This window comes from Pinus tabuliformis, chromosome 1_2 (assembly GCF_031772625.1).
Source record: "Pinus tabuliformis cultivar Carrire ecotype Pingquan chromosome 1_2, CPIR1, whole genome shotgun sequence".
NCBI lineage: Eukaryota > Viridiplantae > Streptophyta > Pinopsida > Pinales > Pinaceae > Pinus > Pinus tabuliformis.
Genome location: NC_142298.1, coordinates 33,611,635 through 33,633,631, shown reverse-complemented (window position 1 = coordinate 33,633,631; position 21,997 = coordinate 33,611,635). Strand labels below are relative to the sequence as shown.

The window sequence follows — 21,997 nt, the reverse complement described above, 5'->3', positions numbered from 1 at the left end:
TCTGGGACCAGTGGTACGCACTTTGAGACTGACTTCGGGTCAGTGGAGAATGGTATGAGACATTCTCGATCAATTCTTCTTCTTCATAGTTCAGCAGAGCTAAGTTGAGTAGAGCAGAGCTAGCAGAGTAGAGCTGAGTAGAGTGAGCAGAGCCAGCAAAGCTGAGCAGAGAAGAGCAGAGCCAGCAGAGCTGAGCTGAGCAGAGCAGAGCCAACAGAGCTGAGCAGAGCTAGGCAGAGTAGTGCAGGGCACTAATGGCAGAGATAGTACAGTTGGACATATGGATCAGCAGATGGAGTTCTCCCTAGTTGAGAGGGAGTGTTAAAATTGGCAATTAGGGCCAAACTCCATGTGGGTCAGCTTATTTATGGCAGCTGATATTTTTATTGGATCCCTCTCGTCAAGAGGTGTAGGATTGATCTAAAGATCATCCGATTCCGATAAGTATTTATGGAGATATGAATTTATTTTGATTATGGAATTATTATCAAGCCGACCAGCATCTTATGTAGGCTCAGAAGCCTAACCGACGTGTCTATTCAACCTCTACGTTTTTAGTATAAATAAGAGAGGATTTGGAGTCATTAGTGATACACATTCTTCATGTGATCTCGTCTCCACTTCTTGGGTTTTTGGAGCAGGAGAGACACTAATGAATGATGCCCTAAGATAATGCCCTAATTCAAAGCTGGAAATAGAGGCACTTAGCCGCAGAACAAGGAAGACATTATTACGTTGTTCATGGAGATCTATACACTGTTAATAATGAGGAACTGCACGCTGTTCATGCTGGAGACTATTACGCTGTGAATAGAGACACATATACGCTGGCAAACAATGAGGATATGTATATATTCGCAATCAATAGAGATATATACGCACAACATTCATGATACAATCATGAAGGCAATATATATATACGCACAGTTATGGAACGCACAGCTACATGTGATAGCAAATGCACAGCTACATGAACCCTAATCCGTTGTATATATGCGTTATGAAGAATGTCATGACCATATACGCACAACACTCTGTCATGATATAATGCAGTCTATACGGGAAACACAGTCAGTGCATGAAGACTCATGACCTTGAAGACTTGATAGGCAGTAATGTTGATATAGCAGTGAATGGTATGACTGTAACAATCTTCAGTGGAATTGTGTCAGCATATTCATTGTCATGGCATGGAAGACACACTATGTATAATATGGCAGACAACATATATGGCATGGGTAGCGTCATGAGGTAGATCAAGCATAATGCAACATAGAGATGAGATCATGAGCAACATGATATATATATATATATATATATATATGGGCAGCTTGATATATATGGGCAACATGATGTATGAGATCATGTGCATGGGTAGCACAATGATACATGGAGCATGGACAACGTCATGGTGAATGTAATCATAAGCATGGGCAACTTGATGATGAATGAGACCATGAAAGATGCAGCAAGATGAGTAACATGAAGATGAGAGTAGCTCAGTCATCTAGGTCTAGCACTGTGATGGGGCAGCATGGTGCTCCACGGAAAGGTGCGTAAAATGGAAGAGATGCAGTACTATGATAGGTGAATGAGTCACCTTAGAGAATCAGTTGAAGCAATATGTCTTCAACTGATCTTTGCAGATATCAAAAGTCAAAGTGTTGACTTCTATTGTAAATGTACTATCACTCTCACTTTCTCTGCTGAACTTTCAAGAACATAAAAGAAGAATTGATCAAGGGTTTCCCCACATTGTGGGGTTTGTCCCTGGCTAGCGCCACATTGTGTGTCCTCTTGTCTTGGCTTGTCTTCTGCGATTTATATTTATGTTCTATCTGCAGTTTACTTTAATGCTGATGTGATTGTTAATCTGGAAAAGATACTGTGAAAATTAAATAAATTGCTCTAGCATAGAACATACCTAAAATTAACATAAACCAAGAGGGAGCTTAGGTACATTCCTTCTGTAGGAATGAGTACATTCTTTTATTTTAATTGATATATCCTCCCTAATTGAGAGGGAGAGATAGACACATCAGTATGGTCTTCATATGGGAAGACAGAATGGAGGATTGGGTAATCATTTGGTATCCGATGTTCTTTGAGGATGAGATAGGGCATCCAAGATAAGAGTAGTTGTAGAGGACCGATATTCTTTGAAGACTGGGGAGTCCAAGATAAGAATTTTCCTAATGGAACACTCCTTGAGAACCCAGGTGGGGTTATGTTCCGGGAGAGACAATGATGAGAGTGTCTATAAATCATTGGTCTGGCCAGCATTGAGCTCAAATCTTGTGGATAGATAGAGTTGTTAGTCAAGGCCTCACTATGTAACAATGCTGGTTGATATGATGCTAAACAAATGGGTTACCAATTTGATTCTTCTTGTGAAAAATTCTTCAAATTGAGAATGACCAAGTACCATTATGAATACCTCCCTAGTTAAGAGGGAGTGTTGAAAAGTGTAACTAGGTTCGGTCTTCATAATGGCATGTAATTATGATTTTATGTAAGAGATGTAAAGAAGAAAAATAAAATTATTGTAATGCTTGCATCATGGGTTTCATGAGCAAGAGATTTTATTTTGAGGCTCCCATTGAGAGCCCTTAGGGATATTGTCATCTAGTCATAAAAGTCTAAAGAGTCATTGTCAAGTAACTAGGTTCAGTCTCCATAATGACATGTAATTATGATTTTATGTAAGAGATGTAAAGAAGAAAAATAAAATTATTGTAATGCTTGCATCATGGGTTTCATGAGCAAGAGATTTTATTTTGAGGCTCCCATTGAGAGCCCTTAGGGATATTGTCATCTAGTCATAAAAGCCTAAAGAGTCATTGTCAAGTAATGAAAGCATGTTACACATTGTAAAGAGTCATACTTGTCTTTGTAAGTAACCCTCCAAGACCTTGTCACTAGCCCAACCACAAGTTAGCCTTCAACGGAGAGATAAATCTAGAATATGAAGTCGACCTTTCTCTAAGGGATCATGTCGGCCTAAACAACCATGACCAACAAGTATATATACCCATACTCGGCCTCGTTTGGAGACAAGCAATTCGGTGAAGCAAGTCTAAGGAGAAGTGCGAGAAACATACTAGAAGAAGCCTCTACATCAACGAAGTGAGAAGGAAGGCTAGCAAAGATAATTGTGGTCTATTTTGGGCTAGTTTACCCTCTCACGTACGAAGGTAGCATATCCAAAGGTGTCAAGAGGAGGTCGAAGGATTGCAGCCATATTAAGGTGATCTTGTTTGGGTGGAAGACCTCGCTAGAAGAAGCCGAGTAGAAGTGTAACGAGTCCCTCTCTTAAGGAGAATATTCAAGGACCAAAAGGTCATCTAGGGTTTTTGTGTTAGGGTTGCAGACCTACAAGAAGAGGTCGAGAATCTAAAGGAAGCCGAGAAGAGAAAAAGACAGAGTAGCGTTGAAGAGGAGGCTAGTGACTTGGTGTTGGAAAGACTCTAGTGTCAAGGGTCTTTGTCATGGTTTTGTTATTCGTCAACTGAAGGTTCTATAAAAAGAATTTCGTTTGGGTTTTCCTCTCAAAGAGTGAGACGTTTTGGCCTTGGCTGACAAGCCTATATAATGTGTCTCTTGTCTCTTTACTGTTCATGATTTGGTAATTGTCTTGATGAAAAGAACACAATAATAACTCAAGAAGAGAATATCATAATCAAAAAAGAAAAAGTCTATCACAAGCAATTATCATAAGTAGAGAAATCAACTATCTATTGATGCCCTAGATTTCTCAATGGCTTGTCCAACTATAGTCCTTGGAAGGAAAGGATCAAGCTGGTCTTGTTGGTGAACAATGTATGGGAGTTTGCCGACAAGGAGATTAAAAAAATGACAGACCCTAAGGAGTTGGAAGCATATGAATAGTTGGATGCGACGGCTAAGCTCATCATCCTAGATGGTGTCAAGGATCACTTGATACCTCATCTAATTGAAAAGAACACTGCACGAGAGATGTGGAAGGCTCTTTAAGACTTGTTCTAGAATTAGAATGAGAACCTGTTGTTGGTATTGAGAGAGAAGTTGAAGAGCACCAAGATGTTGGATGGTGAAGGTGTGGCTCTGTATCTGACAAGACTTTCTCAAGTTCGTGGTGAGCTAGCTGCCATTGGTGATAAAGTTCTAGAGTCAAAGTTAGTGAGGTTGCTTTGAAGGGCTTCTCCAAGGAATGGAAGCCATTTATCAAAGGGATAGTTGCTCTAGATAAGTTGCAAGATTAGAACAGGTTATGGGATGACTTTATCCAAGAAGAATTGTAGAACGAGGATCTTCATAAGAAGAAGAAGTCTACTGAAGATAACGTGGCTCTTGCAGGAAAGATGAAGGGAAAAGTGAAGAAGGACTTGAGCAAGTTGAAGTGTTATACATGTGGCGAGTATGGTCATTATGCGAGTAAGTGTCCGCGTCGGAAGAAGGGAGACAATGAGAAGAAGAAGGAAATAGCTATGGCAGCTATGTCTTCAAGTGAGCAGGATGACTTCTCAAGAAGGCTCGAGGAAGACTTTGCTTTGGTCTCTCATTTCTCTGAGGGTACGATTGATGAGGGTGCACGGTATGTGGATAGCGGAGTGTCAAAGCATATGACAAGTTTGTGAGAAGTTTTCAAGACTCTAACTGAATGGGACTTGAAATTGCACATGAAGGTTGGCGATAAGAGTTAAAAAGTTGTCAAAGGGTCAGGTGTTGTGCCATTAAGGATGGAGTCAAGTGGGCTGCTATGAGTTCAAGATGTATTGTGGGTACTAGAGCTCAAGTACAACGTGTTGTTTGTCTTAGTGATCAAGTCAAATGGGTTTGAGGTGATATTCTGAGATGGGAAAGCGATACTCAGGCCCAAAGGCTCTAACTTTGCTGGAGTAGTCATTGGAGTTAGGGAGCATGGTCTATATAGGCTGACAGGCAAGCCTATAGATCAAGGGAAGAAGCAAGTTCTTGAGACTCAAAGGGAGTCAAGTTCGAGTGGGAGTTTGCAGGTTCAGAGGGAGAATCCACAACCCAAGAAGAGCGCATGGTCAGTGGGGAGTAAGGAAACTTTTACAACTGGCAAGAAGGAACCATGGAATGGGTTGAAGGCTTATCACGAGGAGAAGAAGTGAGGGGCTTCTAGTGGCAGGAACACTATCAAGGATAATGTTGTTCATTCTATAGGGTATGCTGTAGTGGTGGACACCAAAGATTGGGCTAGTGTTGCTGATGAGCTACTTCCAAGTGGTGGAAGTACCTCCCTCGCTAAGAGGGAGTGTTGAGATGTGTAGCTTGGGAGGTACTCCCACAACCCTTGGGGTCCTGGGTTTGTAAGGAGTTGACCCACGAAAAAGTGGTTTTGTGGGAAATGTACCCAAGTGGGCTTTGGGCACAAGTTGGTGGGATAAAGACCAAAAGAATGATTTGTTCATTCTTATTGTTGTGTGAGGGCATCCTTAAAGGAGGAAAGGGGCACCTAAAGGAAACATTGGGAAAGTATAAATATAGGAGACCATGAGAGGTCTCAACACACCATCGAACTCATCTCAAGAAGCAAGTCTAACGAGCTAAGGGAGCTGCAGATCTCAGGAGGAGCCGAGCTTGGAAGAGGAGTGAATTTCTTGGTCTAGAAGTGTTGGAAAAAAGGTTGAGTCAGCTCTGTGACAAGGCCGAGCTTTTTGTGGTGGTTTTATGCTCTAGGAGGGCTTCGTTCTAGCTGAGTTAAGGAGGGAAAGGAGCACAAAAGTTTAAGGTTAACCCATGCCCTAGTTATGGTCTGAACTAGCCGAGTTTTCCACCTAAATTCTCTGTTTTGGAGGCTGTGACTGTTTTGTGCATTAGGGAGAGGGACGAGACCCTGAAAGAGGCTTAATATGCCTAAGTTCAGTCTGCTGTGAAGGCTGAACTTCCTCAGGAGGATGTGCTAAATTTTTGTGGTTTAGGTTAGCCCTAAAGGAGGTCAAACAAGCCTCAGATTTGGAACAGAGACTGTGTTTTGTTACAGGCAGATAGAACAGTGTAAAGGGTTGTATGTTGATGTGGATGACTCGTTTGCCGAGGTAGATTGAGTGTTCAGGTATATGCTTGAAAGTCTGTCCAACCAAGAAGGGTTTAACAATTAGTTAAGGGCTATATACAGTCTCCTTTATGAAGTAAGGGACTGTGAGGCACTGATTCATTTGTTGAGCCTATATACAGTGATTTTTGGAGCAGCATATTCACTGTGAGAAGGCAGATTTGTGGAGCTGAAGTGCGCAAGTGTTTTGGAGCAGCAGTACCCTTGTGAGTAGCTGATGTGCAGAGGTATTGGAGCAGCAGTAACTCTGTGCGTAGAGGTGGCAAAGGACCTGCCAGATGTTCAAGACAAGTGGACTGAAAGGCGTGTGGTCAAGCGCTTCTTCAGAAAGTAAGTCACGTTTGATTTTGATCTTGGGCAGATTGAGAGTCAAACGTTGTTGACCTGAAGCCCTAGTTTTCCTTGTATCAGGGCTAATTGTAAGGGCAATGATCCATGGTATGGGGAGCCCTATGTTTGTTGTATTAAAGTTGTAATATAAACAAGTTTTGGGTCTGCAAAATCATTGTGTACTTTGTTGATTCACTGTTGTTACATTTCCACTGTGCAAAGTGCTTGGAGTTGTGTGTATTTCAATGTGTTTGTGATCGTGTTTTAGACATAGGCCTGATTCTGAAGTACTAAGAAAAATTAACAACAATTTCATACTAGAAATTGATATAGGATAAATTATAACCAATCCTTCCTTGTCTTGGCTGCATTAGCATTGCTCCAGTCACTATCCCTAATGCATCTACATACATATGGATTGTCTTAGACTAATGTAGAAACACTGACATTGGCATAATCACCAACTTTTATTTGAGTACGTTAAAAGCTTCTTAGCATTCTGTCCAGAGGAATTGTTGTGTCATTCTTCAGTAGATTCTCCAAAGGTGTTGTGGTTGTTGCATTGTTTCTAATAAAATTCCTATAATATCTAGTGTGTTCCAACGTTGCATGCAGTGTACTCACATTGATTGGGGTGGACAGCTCAATATAAAAGCAATTTTTGCTTGATCCATGATTAGTCCATCCTTGCAAACTACGTGATTGAGAAGCACTTCAAATGTTGTACAAATAATGCACCTCAACATTAAATGTAGTACTTGGATGTGCTCCTTTAACTAAATGTCTAATGTCAAGTCATCCAAGTGTGCTTCTAATATTTTGTGGAAGAATTCTTTATAACAAGCAACTACAATCCATAAAATCACTACAAGTGCATTCTTCAAACAATAGGACATCAATTTAAATGTGTAAAGTGCCCTCTACAACAAAAGTAATATTTTCTTGTTTTTTTCTATACTTACCTAGTGGTATCTAGAGAATCCATCTGTGAATTAGTAGACCTCTTTCCCTGTCACATTTTCTAATATATCATTTGTGGAAGGGGCAGGCAATGGAGCATGTATGCAACTTTGATTCAACTTGTGAACACTACCCAAATCCTTTAAAGTTCTTATGTTTTCATGTTTTGGATCATTTAGTATGGCCTTTTCCTAACCAATTGCATAAGGATTTAGTTCACTTTTCACTTCTCAGAACTATCAAGCTATGCCCTCCATATTTAAGAATTCCTTGGGAAATGGATCTTCATACTCCCTCATTAGATCTACCAACTTTGTGATAGTTCTTTAATACAATAGTCCCCAATGACAGCCATCTTAAGATCCTTTCAAATTCCAAGGTTAACCTAATTTGCATTTAATGGTTCTCTAAAACTTGAGGTGTTGTTGCTTTCTCCTTTCTAATTTCTTCATCTCCATTTATTCTCATGCAATATAGTGGGTCTTTCTTTCTTCACATGTTTTGGTGCTTTGCACACACGAAAGCCTTTGGGGAATGTTCTCTTAGATGTCCCAATAAGTGCCTTTTTGGAATTTTTGTTTGGAAACACATTTGGGCCCCTCCCTTGCTAATTAGAATCTCTCTTGAGCTCCGTGCACTAGTTAGGAATTTAATTAGTTGAGGAACGCCTGTTGAGTTCCCAAACATTTATAGGAAGAATGAACTTAGTCAAAATTTCGCTTGAATCAAGTGGTCCCGGCATGCATTCCAAAGCACAGGTTGTTTTAAGCTTACCAGGTTTGTTTCCAAGGATTCACACTTTGTTGTTTTATAGAGTGTGGGTTTTGTAGAAATACCTATGGTAATCTGGGCCAAAATCTATGGTTTTGCCCTTTTAAAAAAACCACCTACCTGAAAGCTAGTGAAAGGGTTGGTTATTCCCCTCTAGTGGCCAAAATCTATTTGTCTGTCCTTTTCCCTGGTTTTAAAGGGTCTCTAATCTCAGGCTTATTTACAGAGAAACTTTGTTCAATGAGACAACCTCCAACAATCCTATGATCTCCTTCCTCCTTCCATGCTCTTATGCCTATTAGGATTTGTTCTTTGTCAATCTTAACCCTATTTGAAGGCTTCTATAGTTAGTACTTTCTTTTCCAGTTGACTTGTATATTATTTTGTTTCTTTGGTTGTTTTGATTGAGGTGTATGGCATGGTCCCTTATTAACATTTGATCATCGATTCTTTCCTATTCAAATAGATTTTCAACACAACTTTGTGAGAAAGGAGGTAACCTTCTCAAGTGATGGCATACAAGTCATCCGTACTTCCACTTCTTTGATTTATCTTTAGTTGCATAGTTTTCATGTTTCTCTTGTTTCATTTCATTTGGAGATAGTATAATTCTAGTTTGTTTTCACAGGATGAGAAGCACTACGTTGATACAGAGTTGGTTCTAACTCTCTTGGCTGCTTCTTTTTCACCTCTTTTCCTCCATCCCTTGTAGCTTGCTATATATTTAAATTAGATTAGGGTTTGATTAGAGATAGAAGTTAGTTAATGGCTATCACCTGCCTGAAAAGCTAATAAACCCAATGTTCCCTTCCAAGTTTGCTTGCTCATCAACAGAAATAAATGAATTTACGTAATGCCCGTTTCTTTATGTTTGCATTGGTGGGAAAACGGATTAATGAGGTTTTCATTCTTTCATTTCTAGCTCTCGTTTCTTCATGCAAGTAGTTAATTGGCATACTAAAGAGAAAGAGGAGAATAAACCCTAGCTATTCTTATTTCCTTTGTGAAAAATTGTTGGTTATTTTACTACTACCTCAATAAGCCTAAATTTACTCTTGCATATAACCCTTCATAACAACCATAGGTCATGAAGGACAAGATTAAGTTCCCAAATAAATTTAGTGTCCTGCTTGTTCTCCTATTCTGGTTTTCCCTATTTGTCCAAAAATTAGGTGGCAACTCCATTTCCCTTCCAAACACTTATGCTTGGGCTTCCCAACGTCTAATGGTACTGTGATATCTCACTTTAACTATCATGCTACACTTTCAAGTATTTGAAACATAGAAACCAGCTGGTTGAAAGATGATATATGGCTAATTGTTTTCCCGCTAAAGAATGTGTTGATTGTACATTGAATCTTGCTTTTCTAATAATTTTGCGCTTTCCAGAGTTTTATTGTTAAGAAATGTATTGACGGTTTATCATAGCATGTTTGTCTTTGAGCTATTATCCTTTTCTAGATATCTCGTTACACAATATCTTTATTAATCCCACGAGTATATAGGAATATTCTTTAATAACTAGTGTAACTCTAGTTCAGTATCAACCATTCTCTTCCATTCCAGATGAGAAGCTGTATATTTGCTGCACATATGGAGATATTTTTCCAAAAAAATTGTCAAGAAGCTATTTCCAAATAAAATCATCCTAGATAGAATAACAAGTATAATAGTAAGTTTTTATATTTTTATATTTGATCAATAGCATTTCTGTTACATTTTGTTATTAAAGTGGGTCATTACTTGGTTTTTAAACTTTTACGATGACAGTTTTCTCTTTGATGCAGAGAATTTCATGACAGGTTATCGACTTGTCTTTGACCGGGAACAACTCAAACTAGGGTGGATGGAAGCTAATTGTAAGTGCCTTGCTTATATAGTTCATGAAAACATGCGAGAGAGATTTCCTGCACAATTCATGAAAATTTTATCACAGTAAATCATAGTAATCAGCTGAATCCAAACGTCATCCTTCTTGTTGACTACTGCTGAGAATGGATGTTTGTTGGGGGCAAGAAGAGAGCATATTCATAATTTCATTGAATATCTGCTTCGTGTCTTCTGTGATGAAGGCTTTTAGAAGATTGCTTTGACTAATTGCTTCACATATTGTGTGGTTCAGGTTATGATTTGAAATATAGCAACATTTCAACAAGCACATCTTCCCGGTTGGTGACAACCCAAGCACATCTTCTATAAATAGTTCAACAAACTCCCCTCCAAAACTATATATATCTCCTAATGCTCTGCCAGTGAATCCCAATGTTAATAGTAATGATGCAATTCATTTAAGTTTATATTTTTCGCACATTCCTCCCTCATTTTCATTAGTTATCACCATTATCACAATTCTCTTATAAAAGATCTATTGGTAATAAAGATATCTATGCAATATTTGTTGACAGTGAAGATGTCTATGTCCATATGTATTTTCCTTAAAAATGTCTATGAAAGATCTGAAAGATCCGTTGACAATGAAGATGTCTATGGCTATAGAATCTTCAGAGGGTAGCTTTAAATTTTACTTGTGTAACCATTTTAATCCTGTAACGTGTATGAGGACATTCTTGTATATAATGTGTAACATGTATTATGACATTCTTGTATATAATGATTATAAGTTCCTGATTGGGACTACGATTGTTATTAGATTTGAGTTTTTGTTTACGCTTTAATTAGGAATGGTTGTGAAGGGTTGGTTACATGAACGATATAAAATTTCAGTTTTTGTTTGAACTTCAATTGATAAAAATGGCTGAGGATGGTTGTTTTTGATGTATGTGGTGTGTATGTTTTATATACGAGGAATAATTAAAAAGGTGCGTGACTGTAGTGACAAAGATGTTTAAATTGTATTTTATGATAATGTTTAAGTATTATGTATACCGTAAATAATTGTTATATAGAAATGAGTGAAATCACGTATGCATTAGTTGGAATAGTTACCCACTTATAGTTGTAATTAGTTCTGGTTTTTTTCATAACAATTACGGTTAGTATGTATGGTGGATAATATTTCTTGTAGTTAATCATGTCAAGAATATTTTTTTTATAAATTATATATATCTATTAAATTTTGGATAAAAAAATTCCATTGAATAAAGCACATGTTATAACCTATTCATTTTTTTTTTAATTATTAATGCTATTACATTGGGGTTAAAAAATGATTTTATTAGAATGTTTAATTTCAATAAAAATTTAAGTATTTATATCAAAATTGAACATAATAATAATAATAAAATAAAATATCACACATCAATATATCAATGATTCTAAACATCATTTATTACTAAAATATTTTGAAAAAAATATCATCTTGACATTGTTTTTTCAACACTAAAATATTCGTAAATCAACATCCTAATATTGTTTATATTGTAATCACATTGAAGCACAAGTGTATTATATGCACATATCCATGTAGGGGTCTTGTTTCTAGTGCAATCACGTTGAAAGCACGAATGGATTATATACATATACCCATGTAGGGGTCTTCTTAAGTACGAGCCTTCTTTTGCTATACATGTAAAAAAAATAGAATTAGTACAAAATTATGGAAAATTGAATATTTAAAAAGAAAATATTATACTCAAATTAAAAGGGAAAAATGAAATATAAGAAACATAATATTATGGTTAAAAAGCAAGCATCCTTAAAAAAGGAAATATTTTATACGTCTATCTACTATGTGGTGAAATCATAATCTCCCTAAATCCAAATTAAGAAATGTCCAATAAAGACAATGTTGATGCATAGGAAATCTAGAGAAAAGGCATAGAAAATCTTAAAAGAGTTAGGGTTGAGATTGGTGATATCAATTCTAGAGAATGATTTTGAACATTATAACACTTGTTTGATAAAACAACATCTTGGAAGGTACTAATTACAAATTTTGTTGTCCATGTAAAAAATGCAAATGTTTGAAAATAGGAAGAACTTTAATTTTAGTAAGTAATACACAACATGGGCACGTACCAAGGGGTTTGAATATTATCTGGTGGTAAGATGATTAACACAGAGTTTTTACTCTCACTCTCTCTCTCTCTCTTACACACACACACACACATATTTCAACATTAATCATATTTCTATGTTTTTAATGACATAGGTTTTGGAAAAGAATATTTTCCCACCAATGACAAACTTTGAAAATACCAAAATATAATCGAAGACAATGATATATTAGTAACATAAAGGAAGATAACGATAATGATATTCTAGCAAATTGTGGGATAAATAATCTGATTCTTGGCATCTTTTTTTTGCACTTGTGGTTGATGATGCACCTACAGATGATGTTAGGAATCACGATAACCCTCTTATTGACCTAGCAAATAAACCCTTATATGAATGGTAAAAAACAAGTCTTCTCTCTACCATTCTATTGTTGTTGGACTTGAAATTTTTGAATGGTGTTTCAGACACAATTTCACACATATCTTAAGATATTAAATGCTTAAATTTTTAATTTCATGATCATTTTTCATTTACTATAAGAATGATACATCCACTTGTATTTAGAAAAATCATTTGTTTATTTGTTGTAGATTGTTAGTAGATATTCTCCTACTAGATTCAAATAATTTTCCTTACATATTCCAAGAAGTGCATTCCCTTATGGAAGCTATAGGAATGGAATATCAAACAATTGATGCATGTTTTAATGATTGCATAATATTTTGTGAAGGGAAATAAAATTTGAATGCCCTAAATGAAAATTAATAATTTTTGCAAGGATCATATGACAAAGCACATGTCACAAAAGATTCTTCCTTGTATCCCCATTATCCCCTATTTTCAACAAGTGTTCAAGTGCAAGGGCATGGCCTACTTTATTGATTATCATGCATGAATGAGGAGTTAGAGGCATCAAGGAAAATTGTTGCATCTTTAGAGATGAACCTCACAATGTTAATTTTTCCTCTACAATTGATGGTGTTAATCCATTTGCATAGGTGAGATCCATTTACTTAATGTGGTCAATGTCTGTTTTAAACAACAATCTTCTTCCTTGGATGTCATAAACAGGCATGCAATTTTTTTTTTTTTTAACAGAAATGGTTATGGGGTATTTATATTCCTCTTGCCCTGAATGTCGAAAATCTGATTACATAGAGGACGTCTGTGTCCTGGTGCATCTCACTTCTATGAATGAGAATGCCTCTGAATCTTGAAGACTTCTTCCTTGATATGGAGTCTATATTTTCGATTTCTGAAATTTTCCCCCACTTGGAGATACAAACAAATTTCTTTAAAAGCAAACAGTAAAACATGGTAGTAATTAGTTTATGGGATGGGATCCCATGATTCTTCTTCGTCTTTCTTCTTGACCCCGGCTGAGAGGAGGGTAACTTTGTTGGCTTCAATGTCCGCCTCTTTATTAAGAGTTCTCAACACATGGAAGTAATTTAGCTTCTGAAAATATTTTCCAAGGCCCTTGATTCTAGATATCAGCCTTGCTAGCTTAAGGTCCAAAGCTGGGGATTTGGATATCATTGCATTTATAATGATCTGAGAGTCACCGATTACATTAGCTTCATCAATATTTAAATCTTTGAGGATCTTGAGGCCTTGAAAGAGGGCCAGAGCCTCAGCTTGAATGCTGGATGAATGTCCAAGCCCCCAAGCGAAGGAATGGATTTTTTCCCCATATGGATTTACAATAACACCTCTTGCACCAGCTTTGCCCGGATTTCCCTTTGCTGCCCCATCAAAGAAGAGAGAATGCCTTGAATGCGATTTGAGCCAGTCTTGAAAGTCAACTTCAGATTTTCTTATTTGCCAGTCTTTAAGAGGAAGGGCGTTTCTGACTGCTGGTTGAAATTGCAAGTTGAGGAGTGAACCCCAAGAAATGTCCTATTGGCTGAGATTAGAATCGTCTTTAATATCAGTCAAGCACTCCTTTATATGGCATTTAATTTTGATTTCTAAGGCCTTGTTGTTCTGATTAGTGCTTCTGAAAATTCTTCTATTGCGTTCTAGCCAAATCTGCCAACAAATAATCTTTGGAAGGATGGCCATGCTGATTTAATTACTTGATTTTTAGGAGATGGACCGGGGTATCTCACTGCCCAATTAGAAAAAAGCTCAGCAGTGGAGCAAGGCAGTAGGAAGTTGGGATCCAAATTGTGAGTGAGGGAGAACCAAATTTGCTTGGAGAACTTGCATTCAAGAATTAAGTGGACAGTTGTTTCTGCGTTTTCTTTGCACAACGAGCATATGGATGGCCCGTCGAATCCTTTCCTGTGCAAGATGTCATACGTTAGAATTCGTCCATGACAGAGTAGCCAAGCAAAGAAGTCGATCTTGGGCCATCAGGGAATGCGCCAGACTCCTTGCCAAGGTGCTGGGTCAGGGGGAACGTAAGGCCTCTCGTTTGGCTTGATATATCCCATGTAGACAGTGTATCCTCTGTCATTCGGTCCGCAGCGTTTCGAATCTTTTTTCCTCATTTTCATGGGTGCCAGGCCGTGGAGGAGATCTAGCAATGTGGACCATTCAATGCGCAGATGGGGCGGCACCTCAATGCGTTTCCAGCCTGCCCATACCGAGTCGCACCATAGAGAGATATCCCACAGCGTGCACAACCCTTCTCTGTCCATCTAGTAACACAACGCTCTAATGGAGGTTCTGTCTTCGATTGGGTCCATATTCATTATTTTGTCAGTCCAGATGTTGATCTTTCTGCCATTTCCAGGGATCCAGTAGGAGTGCGCTTTAATTAAAGGGGCTGCTTTGACATACAACTTGAGGAAAGGCGAGTTAGGCAATTGGATCACATTCTCTAAACAAATTAAACGAGGTCCTCTGAAATATTTTTTCCATAGAGCCAATTGGGCCCAGCCAGGCTTGGGCGCAATGATCCTCTAGATAATCTTTGCTGCCATAGCCACATTCTGTTGACCTATATTTTTAAAATTCAATCCACCTTCCCACAGTGGCTTGGAAATGGTTTCCCAGTTGATGAGAGGAATTTTCTTTTCGTTCTGTTTTCTGCCCTTCTAGAAGAACCTGTGCATGAACTCATCCATTTTATTTAGAATGGTTACTGTGGTGAGAAGACCAGCAAATTGGAATAGGGGGAGGCTAGAGAGCACAGATTTTATAAAGACAGACTTGCCAGCGACGTTGAGCCAGCAGTAGCCCCAGGTTTGGAACCTAGACTTGAATTTTTCAAGCTGAGGGAGCCAGTCTTTGATTGTAAGTCTCTTATGAAAAATAGGGAGGCCAAAATATTTGAAAGAGGTCCAGGAAGAGGAGGTTGCAAAGCCTAGACATCTAGATATAGCAAAGAGTATCTTGGCCGAGGTGTTCCAGCTGAAGATATGACATTTATTCTTGTTAATAGCGCTGCCCGAGGCCTCACTGAAATCATCCAAAACAACTTTAAACTTAGAGGCTAAGGAAAGGGAGGCATTGCCTAAAAGCAGTGTGTCATCCGCAAATAAGGCATGGTTTATGCTTTTGACCCCTCTTGTAATACATAGTCCATTAATTTCTTGATCTTGCATCTTTTTGTCTAACAGAAAGCTGAGAACAGAGGCTTGGATGAAAAAAAGCGATGGGAAAGGGGACACCCCTGCCTAAGTCCTCTCAAGGCTTTGAAAAAATCAGTGGCTCTTCCATTTACAAGAGGGGAAATCCATGGCTCTGAGATGCATGCCCGGATCCATTTTATGAAATTTGCTCCAAAACCAAACTTGCACGACTTTTAAAAGAAAGCTATGATTTACTCGATCAAAGGCATTTGCTAAATCGAGTTTGATCACCATACCTTGTCCTTTTCGGAGAAGACTTGAATGTATTGCCTCTTGAACGAGAGTGAAATTGTCCACGATCTGCCTTCCCTGGATGAAGCCTCCTTGATTTTTCGGAATTATTCTAGGAAGAATAGGCTTCAGTCTATTTGCAATTACTTTGGTGATTAATTTGTACCTAGTGTTGCATAATGATATCGGGCAGAATTTGCTGAAGTTGTTGGCGCCTTTTTCCTTTGGAATGAGGGCTAAGAAAGCGGAGTTTGTGCTGCCTCATATTTTCTGAGTATTTTGAGACTTTTGTACCATTTTGAGGAGGTCCTTTTCAACAATCGGCCAACAAACTTGGAGGAACCTGGCGGAGAAGCCATTTGGCCCCGGGGCCTTGTCCGGATCCATGTCAAAGAGGGCCTTTTTAACTTCCTCTTTAGTGATTTTGGCCTCTAGAATCCCGTTCATACAAGGAGAGATTGCTGGAGGAATAATGTCTAGCAACTCTGGGTGTTGGAGCAAATCCTGGTCATCACTGTACAAGTTTTGGAAATGAGAGAACGCTGCTTTCTTAATGTCTGAAAATTCCTTGTGCATGTCATTATCCTCCTTGATCTCAGAAATAATGTTGAAGCATTTCCTAGCTTGGGCTTGCTTGTGAAAAAAACCCGTGTTCCTGTCCCCTGCTTTGAGCCAAAGGTTTCGAGATTTTAATCTCCAGTATTCTTCTTCAGCTAAGTAGGTCTTATGGTAGCTTTGTTGCAGCTGGGTTTCTTGATCTAACATCTCCTCTGTGACTGTAGCGCTCTCCATATGAGTTTGATGAGAGACAAGAGAGGCTTTAATGGCTTTCCTTTCTGTTACAGGATTGGACAGGGTTTTGGCCCAACGTTTCAGAACTCATTTAACCCTTCTAAGCTTTTCCTCCCATATGAAGAAAGGTGAACCTTTGACAGGCTGGCTCCAACAGTCCTTGACTGTTTGCATGAAAAGAGGCTCCTTGACCTAGAGGGGACTAAATCGAAAGGGGATAGGGCCCAAATCTAGATGGGCAAGGAGCTCTAACTTTAAGGGCTTATGATCCGAGACGCTGCTAGCAAGAATGTGCATTCTGGGTTCTAAACCAAGTAACAAGAAAGAGCTTTGAATGAAAAATCTATCTATCCTAGCAGCAATATGGCCAGGACCTACTCTTTTGTTAGACCAAGAGAACTTACTGGATGAAGGCTTGATGTCCAGCAAGTCCCAATCCTGCAAAAGATCCTCCGCCCATTCCCTTGCCGGATCTCGGACTGCACTTCCTCCCCTTTTTTCAGTCGAATGAAGAGTGAGGTTGAGGTCTCCAGCGATGATTGTATTTTCCAGATTTGTCAAGTCTGCCTGGTGTCTTATAGAGTCCCAACAATCCTTTTTCTCCCAGATATTAACTGGAGAATATACATTGAAGAGGCTGAAGGTTTCCTTAGTGTCCAGATTCTGCATTTTCAGCAGCAACCAGTGAGTGTTGCTCGCTTCAAAGATGACTGCATATTTATTGGAGTTCCATAGAGTACCAATCCCTCCCGAGGCACCCCTGGCAGAGATTGCTCTTGCTTCACTTTTAAACCACAAATTTTTGCTTGCTTGCAGGAAGACTTTGTCTTCCAGCTTGGTCTCTTGGACAAGAAGTATGTCTGGAGTTTCTGTTCTTATTAAGTTTCTTATGGCTTCTTCCTTAACTTTACTCCCCATACCTCTGCAATTCCAGGAGATGACCTTCATTATTTATGTTTCTGGTGGGCTCCCTTGGAGCCTTGGGGCTGATTTTTCAACATCTTGGGCTTTGAGGCTAGCAGTTTTTCCAGAGTTGGCTGGCTGCCCTGTAGCTTGTCTTTGTAGGTCTGCTGCTCTCTTTTTTCCTTATCTGTTTTACGGCCTCTTGTAGATATTCTTACCGAGGTTTGGGACTCTCCTATTTCTCCTTCCTCTTCTGACTCATCAGTTTCCTGCTCTTCTTCCTCATCTTCTAAAGTCATGCCTTTGGGGTTTTCAGCTTCTTTGGGGGAAGCTGAGGGAGTACCTTTACTTGGAGAGACTGGTTTTTGGGTCTCTATCTCCAGAGTGTCTTTTGTCGGCTGGCTTAGAGGATCAAATTTGTTTTCTTGCGCCTTTTTGGGAGGGGGATGCTGGACATTAGCCTAGAGATAGCCTTTGCCAGAGGGTCCACCCTGTTTCTGCCCTTTGTGGTTGGTTCTTACTCGCTTGACTTGGTTCCAACCCTCTTCGTTCCCTTTCTCTGGCTCTGCATTGGTCAAACAGTTTCTGGCAAAATTCCCATGAATGTGACATTTCTTGCATTTGAATCATAATCCAAGATCTGCACATGAGACCAGCTACCAACTTTGATTTTGATTGCCTCTGATAGACCCACCTCTAGATCTACCTCTACACAGATCCTGGCACAGTCGTACTAATCCTTGTTGTTTGCCCGATCTATGAATTTCTCGAGGGAGTTGTCAATGTGCTTCAAGGAGTCCTAGTTCCAGCAATGAACTGGTAGATTTGGGAGATGAACCCACATCGGGACAGCCTTGGGAACATCGACCGCCGGGTCAAAGTCCAGAGTCCATTTGTTCAGGTAGAGGTCCTGAGGGCCCATGAAATACGACCCATTTTGGAAGATCAGATCTTTGTCTTATTTGGAGGTGAATTCGAAAAGGAAATACCCTCGCCCAAGAAAGTATGAGGTAACACTTTGCTTGATCAAAGGCACCCAGTTCCTATTAACCCATTGCTTAGTAGATTTCGGAGAGGGCCAAAGTCCCGTGAATTGGCCAATGAGTCCACGATCAGCCAGAGACAAAGCTACTTGAACGGGGGTCTCCAGAGGCAAAGAGATCTCAGGAATTTCATCGAGCTCCTTAACGAATTTTGAAGCATCACTTCTTTTCTTCGGAGGCAAGCCGGCCAGAAGCTGGTTGAAAGCATCAAAGGCAGGATCAGAGGGCGGATCTGTGGATTGACCCTGCGTCTCCATATGATCTGGCCTGATGTCGGCCGCCACAGGGGCAGCCACGCAGCAGAAGCCCAACCCTAGCCAGAGGACAATGCTTCAACTGACGACCGCAGAACAGAACCAGGCCTTCTGCGGGCAGGCCCGCAGGGAGCAGATGTCGCAGAGAGCGAGCATAGCTGCAAGCTTCAGAGCCCGCGAAGAGCGGATCTCGCAGAAGGGCGGGAGCCGAGGCTCACAGGTTGCAGAGCAAAAAGTCTCAACTTTGTGTTCTTCGGGTAGTTCCTATCAATTTACTGGCACTGTTCTATCATTTTCCTAAGCTATTCCTCTTTCTTGATCAGCGAAAGAACAGGCATGCAATGTTATCATTCATAGTCATGGGTATTTATATTCCAACTATCTACAACATACATTCTCATTTTTATTGTTCATTACATACTATAATGTGTGTAAAATGTATTTAATTCATTTAAAAAAAATAAGTATGGAAATATCAAGTTAACGATATTGATGTATATATTGAGCTTCTTATCGACAAACTTCAAATGTTATGGGCTAAGATCATATCCAAACTGATAGGGTGAAGACAACTTCAATTAATTAGAATTTTTACATAAACAATTCATGATGCACTTAAGCTATCACATTTTGTCGTATGTAAAAGTGCACTCAAGCATTAACTCATTATGATTATTTTAGTTTTATGAATTATTTGCACTGTATCAATAACACTGTTGTTATCTTGCATGGATTCAAGCAACATATAAATATGGTTATCCAATATGTGGTCCAAAACTTTCATTATGACATTCTAGTTTAGGAAATGAGGTGTGTGATGAGTACACACATTTCCTCAAAATAATATTTATTGAACAATTGAAAAACATATTTTCAATGGAAAGGAAGAAAATAGAAGAAAACCACAAGGAAGAAAGTTTATGATAGAAGTCTTCATGGTGAACAATTACTTTCAATATTATTCACTTATGCAAATTGTCAAAGGTTACTTTGATATTTATTTTGTACTAACAAATGTGATCCATTTTAAGTTATCAATGAGGTGGTGCTAAACTTCCCCAAGATTTGCAGTGTGTTTTCATATAGTTCAATTGAATCCCATACTATAAGCGCCTTCCAATAGCTCCTTCATTTGACATAATGTACATCGAGGAAAACATCACATAATGCCTATGGAGAATGTTAGATGGAAGGACTAACAAAGATCAAATTTCCAAAGTTGGAGTGACATCGAATAAGCCAATGTAATACAATATTTGAGTCAATCTTTCAACGAGGGACAACTAGTAATCATTCCATGGTTATTAGCTAATGAAGAGAGCAATGTGGTGAAATATGTTTTAAGAAATGCTAAATTTCCCATTGGTTTTGTTGGGAAATTTTAAAATATTTTATGAAAAATGGTGATTTTTGTAGTGACAAACCACGATCTGCCTATTATAATAGTTATTCTCTAAATTATATAAAACATTCTCTTTGTTTTATTTGTGCATTTTTGTTCATTAAGCAAATATAATTTATAATTTTGTGTTTCAACTCATTCTACCTTTAGTGATTCCAAAGAAATTCAACAACATAAAACAAATCATAGATAAACTAAGCAAGTAAAGAAGGTGAGTCGGAAGTTTGTAGTTAAAATCAAGACTACTATATGTTTATCCATTGTACACACACATTCAAATTTGTTCACTTTTACATTTAGATGTTTATCATATGAGAAGATACAACAATGATATATTAGGTATTGGAAGGGACAAGTCCTCCTTTAATGTGTGAACTGTGAAGGTAATTATCTTTTAGCTTCATGAATGCATATGAGCACTACCTCATTCACCTGGTTGAAGAGATTGAAATGTGGATCTATTTACATAAGAGAAATGTGACTAGTGGAGTGGCATTTGAAGGCAATGAAGGCATTTGTTAAATAATATCATGTCATGAGGGGTCAATGGTTGATGATATATTGTTAATTAGTCCATGATGTATATTAGAAAGTATCTACCCAAATTAGATATTGATATGCCTCATATGTGGGATGACCACTGCACCAACAAATTTAAGGAAGAGACTTTTCGTAGTGAAGGGATTGAGGAAAAGTTAAATGAAAGCACTTAAATAATGATAGTTAGGATTGGTATCTAAATTCAATTATAATGTCTTGCAGAGGGTGAAAAATTGGATGTGATACATCTTTAGATTGCAAATAATATTTGATTTAATGAAGGTATGTATAGAACAATGTGAAGAATAATTTGCATAAGAAGATTGAGAGCCTGAAGAAATATCAAATAAGGGATTCTCAAAAGTAGATAATTCACTCTATCAACCGTCAAATAATCATCATGTTGATAAAGACAATGGGATTCCTCCTAGTGTTAATAACATGGTAGGAATTCACCCATATATGGCTAAGTATAATCCTTTTAATGATTTGAGAGGGTTGGACACAAATTTTGATTTTGATAAGTTATATTATATTGAGGATGATCTATATTATCAATTTAATCAAAATATGTAATAAAGTTACTAAATTTGAGATTATTTTAATCTTTTTATGATTTATACATCCAAAAAAAATAATTGATTCGACCAATGATTTTTTTTTTTTGCATAATGAACTTGATAGTGTGAAATAGGGGCATTAAATACTAACCCACCTAACTTAACCATCTCAATAATATTCATAACCTGCTATTGTGGATCTCAATACTTAAATAGGTAAACACTAGCGTTGATGCTCTCACTAGAGAAATGGACTTCACCACGATGATTACAACAACATGGAATGTGCATTATCAGGATTATATCCAATATAGTAGGAAATATCTGCAGTCATTTAGCAAGCACTCACCCTCTAAAAAAGATGTCAATTTGTGGAGTAGTCATGAAAGGATTTCCGCCAATTTCCTATCATGTAAAATGGCACCCTTTTGATCTTTATGTGATCCAGGTGGATATTGGTGGCCACCCGCCTATTCCACCTAGACCCTCCAGCTAATTTCATATGTTTCCTTGTTTATTTCAACATTTAATATTTTTAGTAGTCTTTTGGGTCCTGAATTTCTAGAGCAGTTTTGACCCCCTAAACGACATTTTTTTGAGGTCCGCTCC

At 38.3% G+C, this 21,997-nt stretch overlaps 1 protein-coding gene across 1 annotated transcript in view; it reads left to right on the top strand.

Moving 5' to 3' along the window:
* LOC149204273 (aspartyl protease family protein 1-like) overlaps positions 1-10,526 on the top strand; it is a 100,883-nt gene extending 90,357 nt beyond the window's left edge. The window contains exons 9-10 of the mRNA XM_089394670.1: positions 9,910-9,981; positions 10,245-10,526. Of these exons, the coding sequence (XP_089250796.1) occupies positions 9,910-9,981; positions 10,245-10,321 (149 nt within the window). The 3' untranslated portion in view covers positions 10,322-10,526. The remainder of the gene's footprint in view (positions 1-9,909; positions 9,982-10,244) is intronic.
* Positions 10,527-21,997: the final 11,471 nt, after the last annotated feature.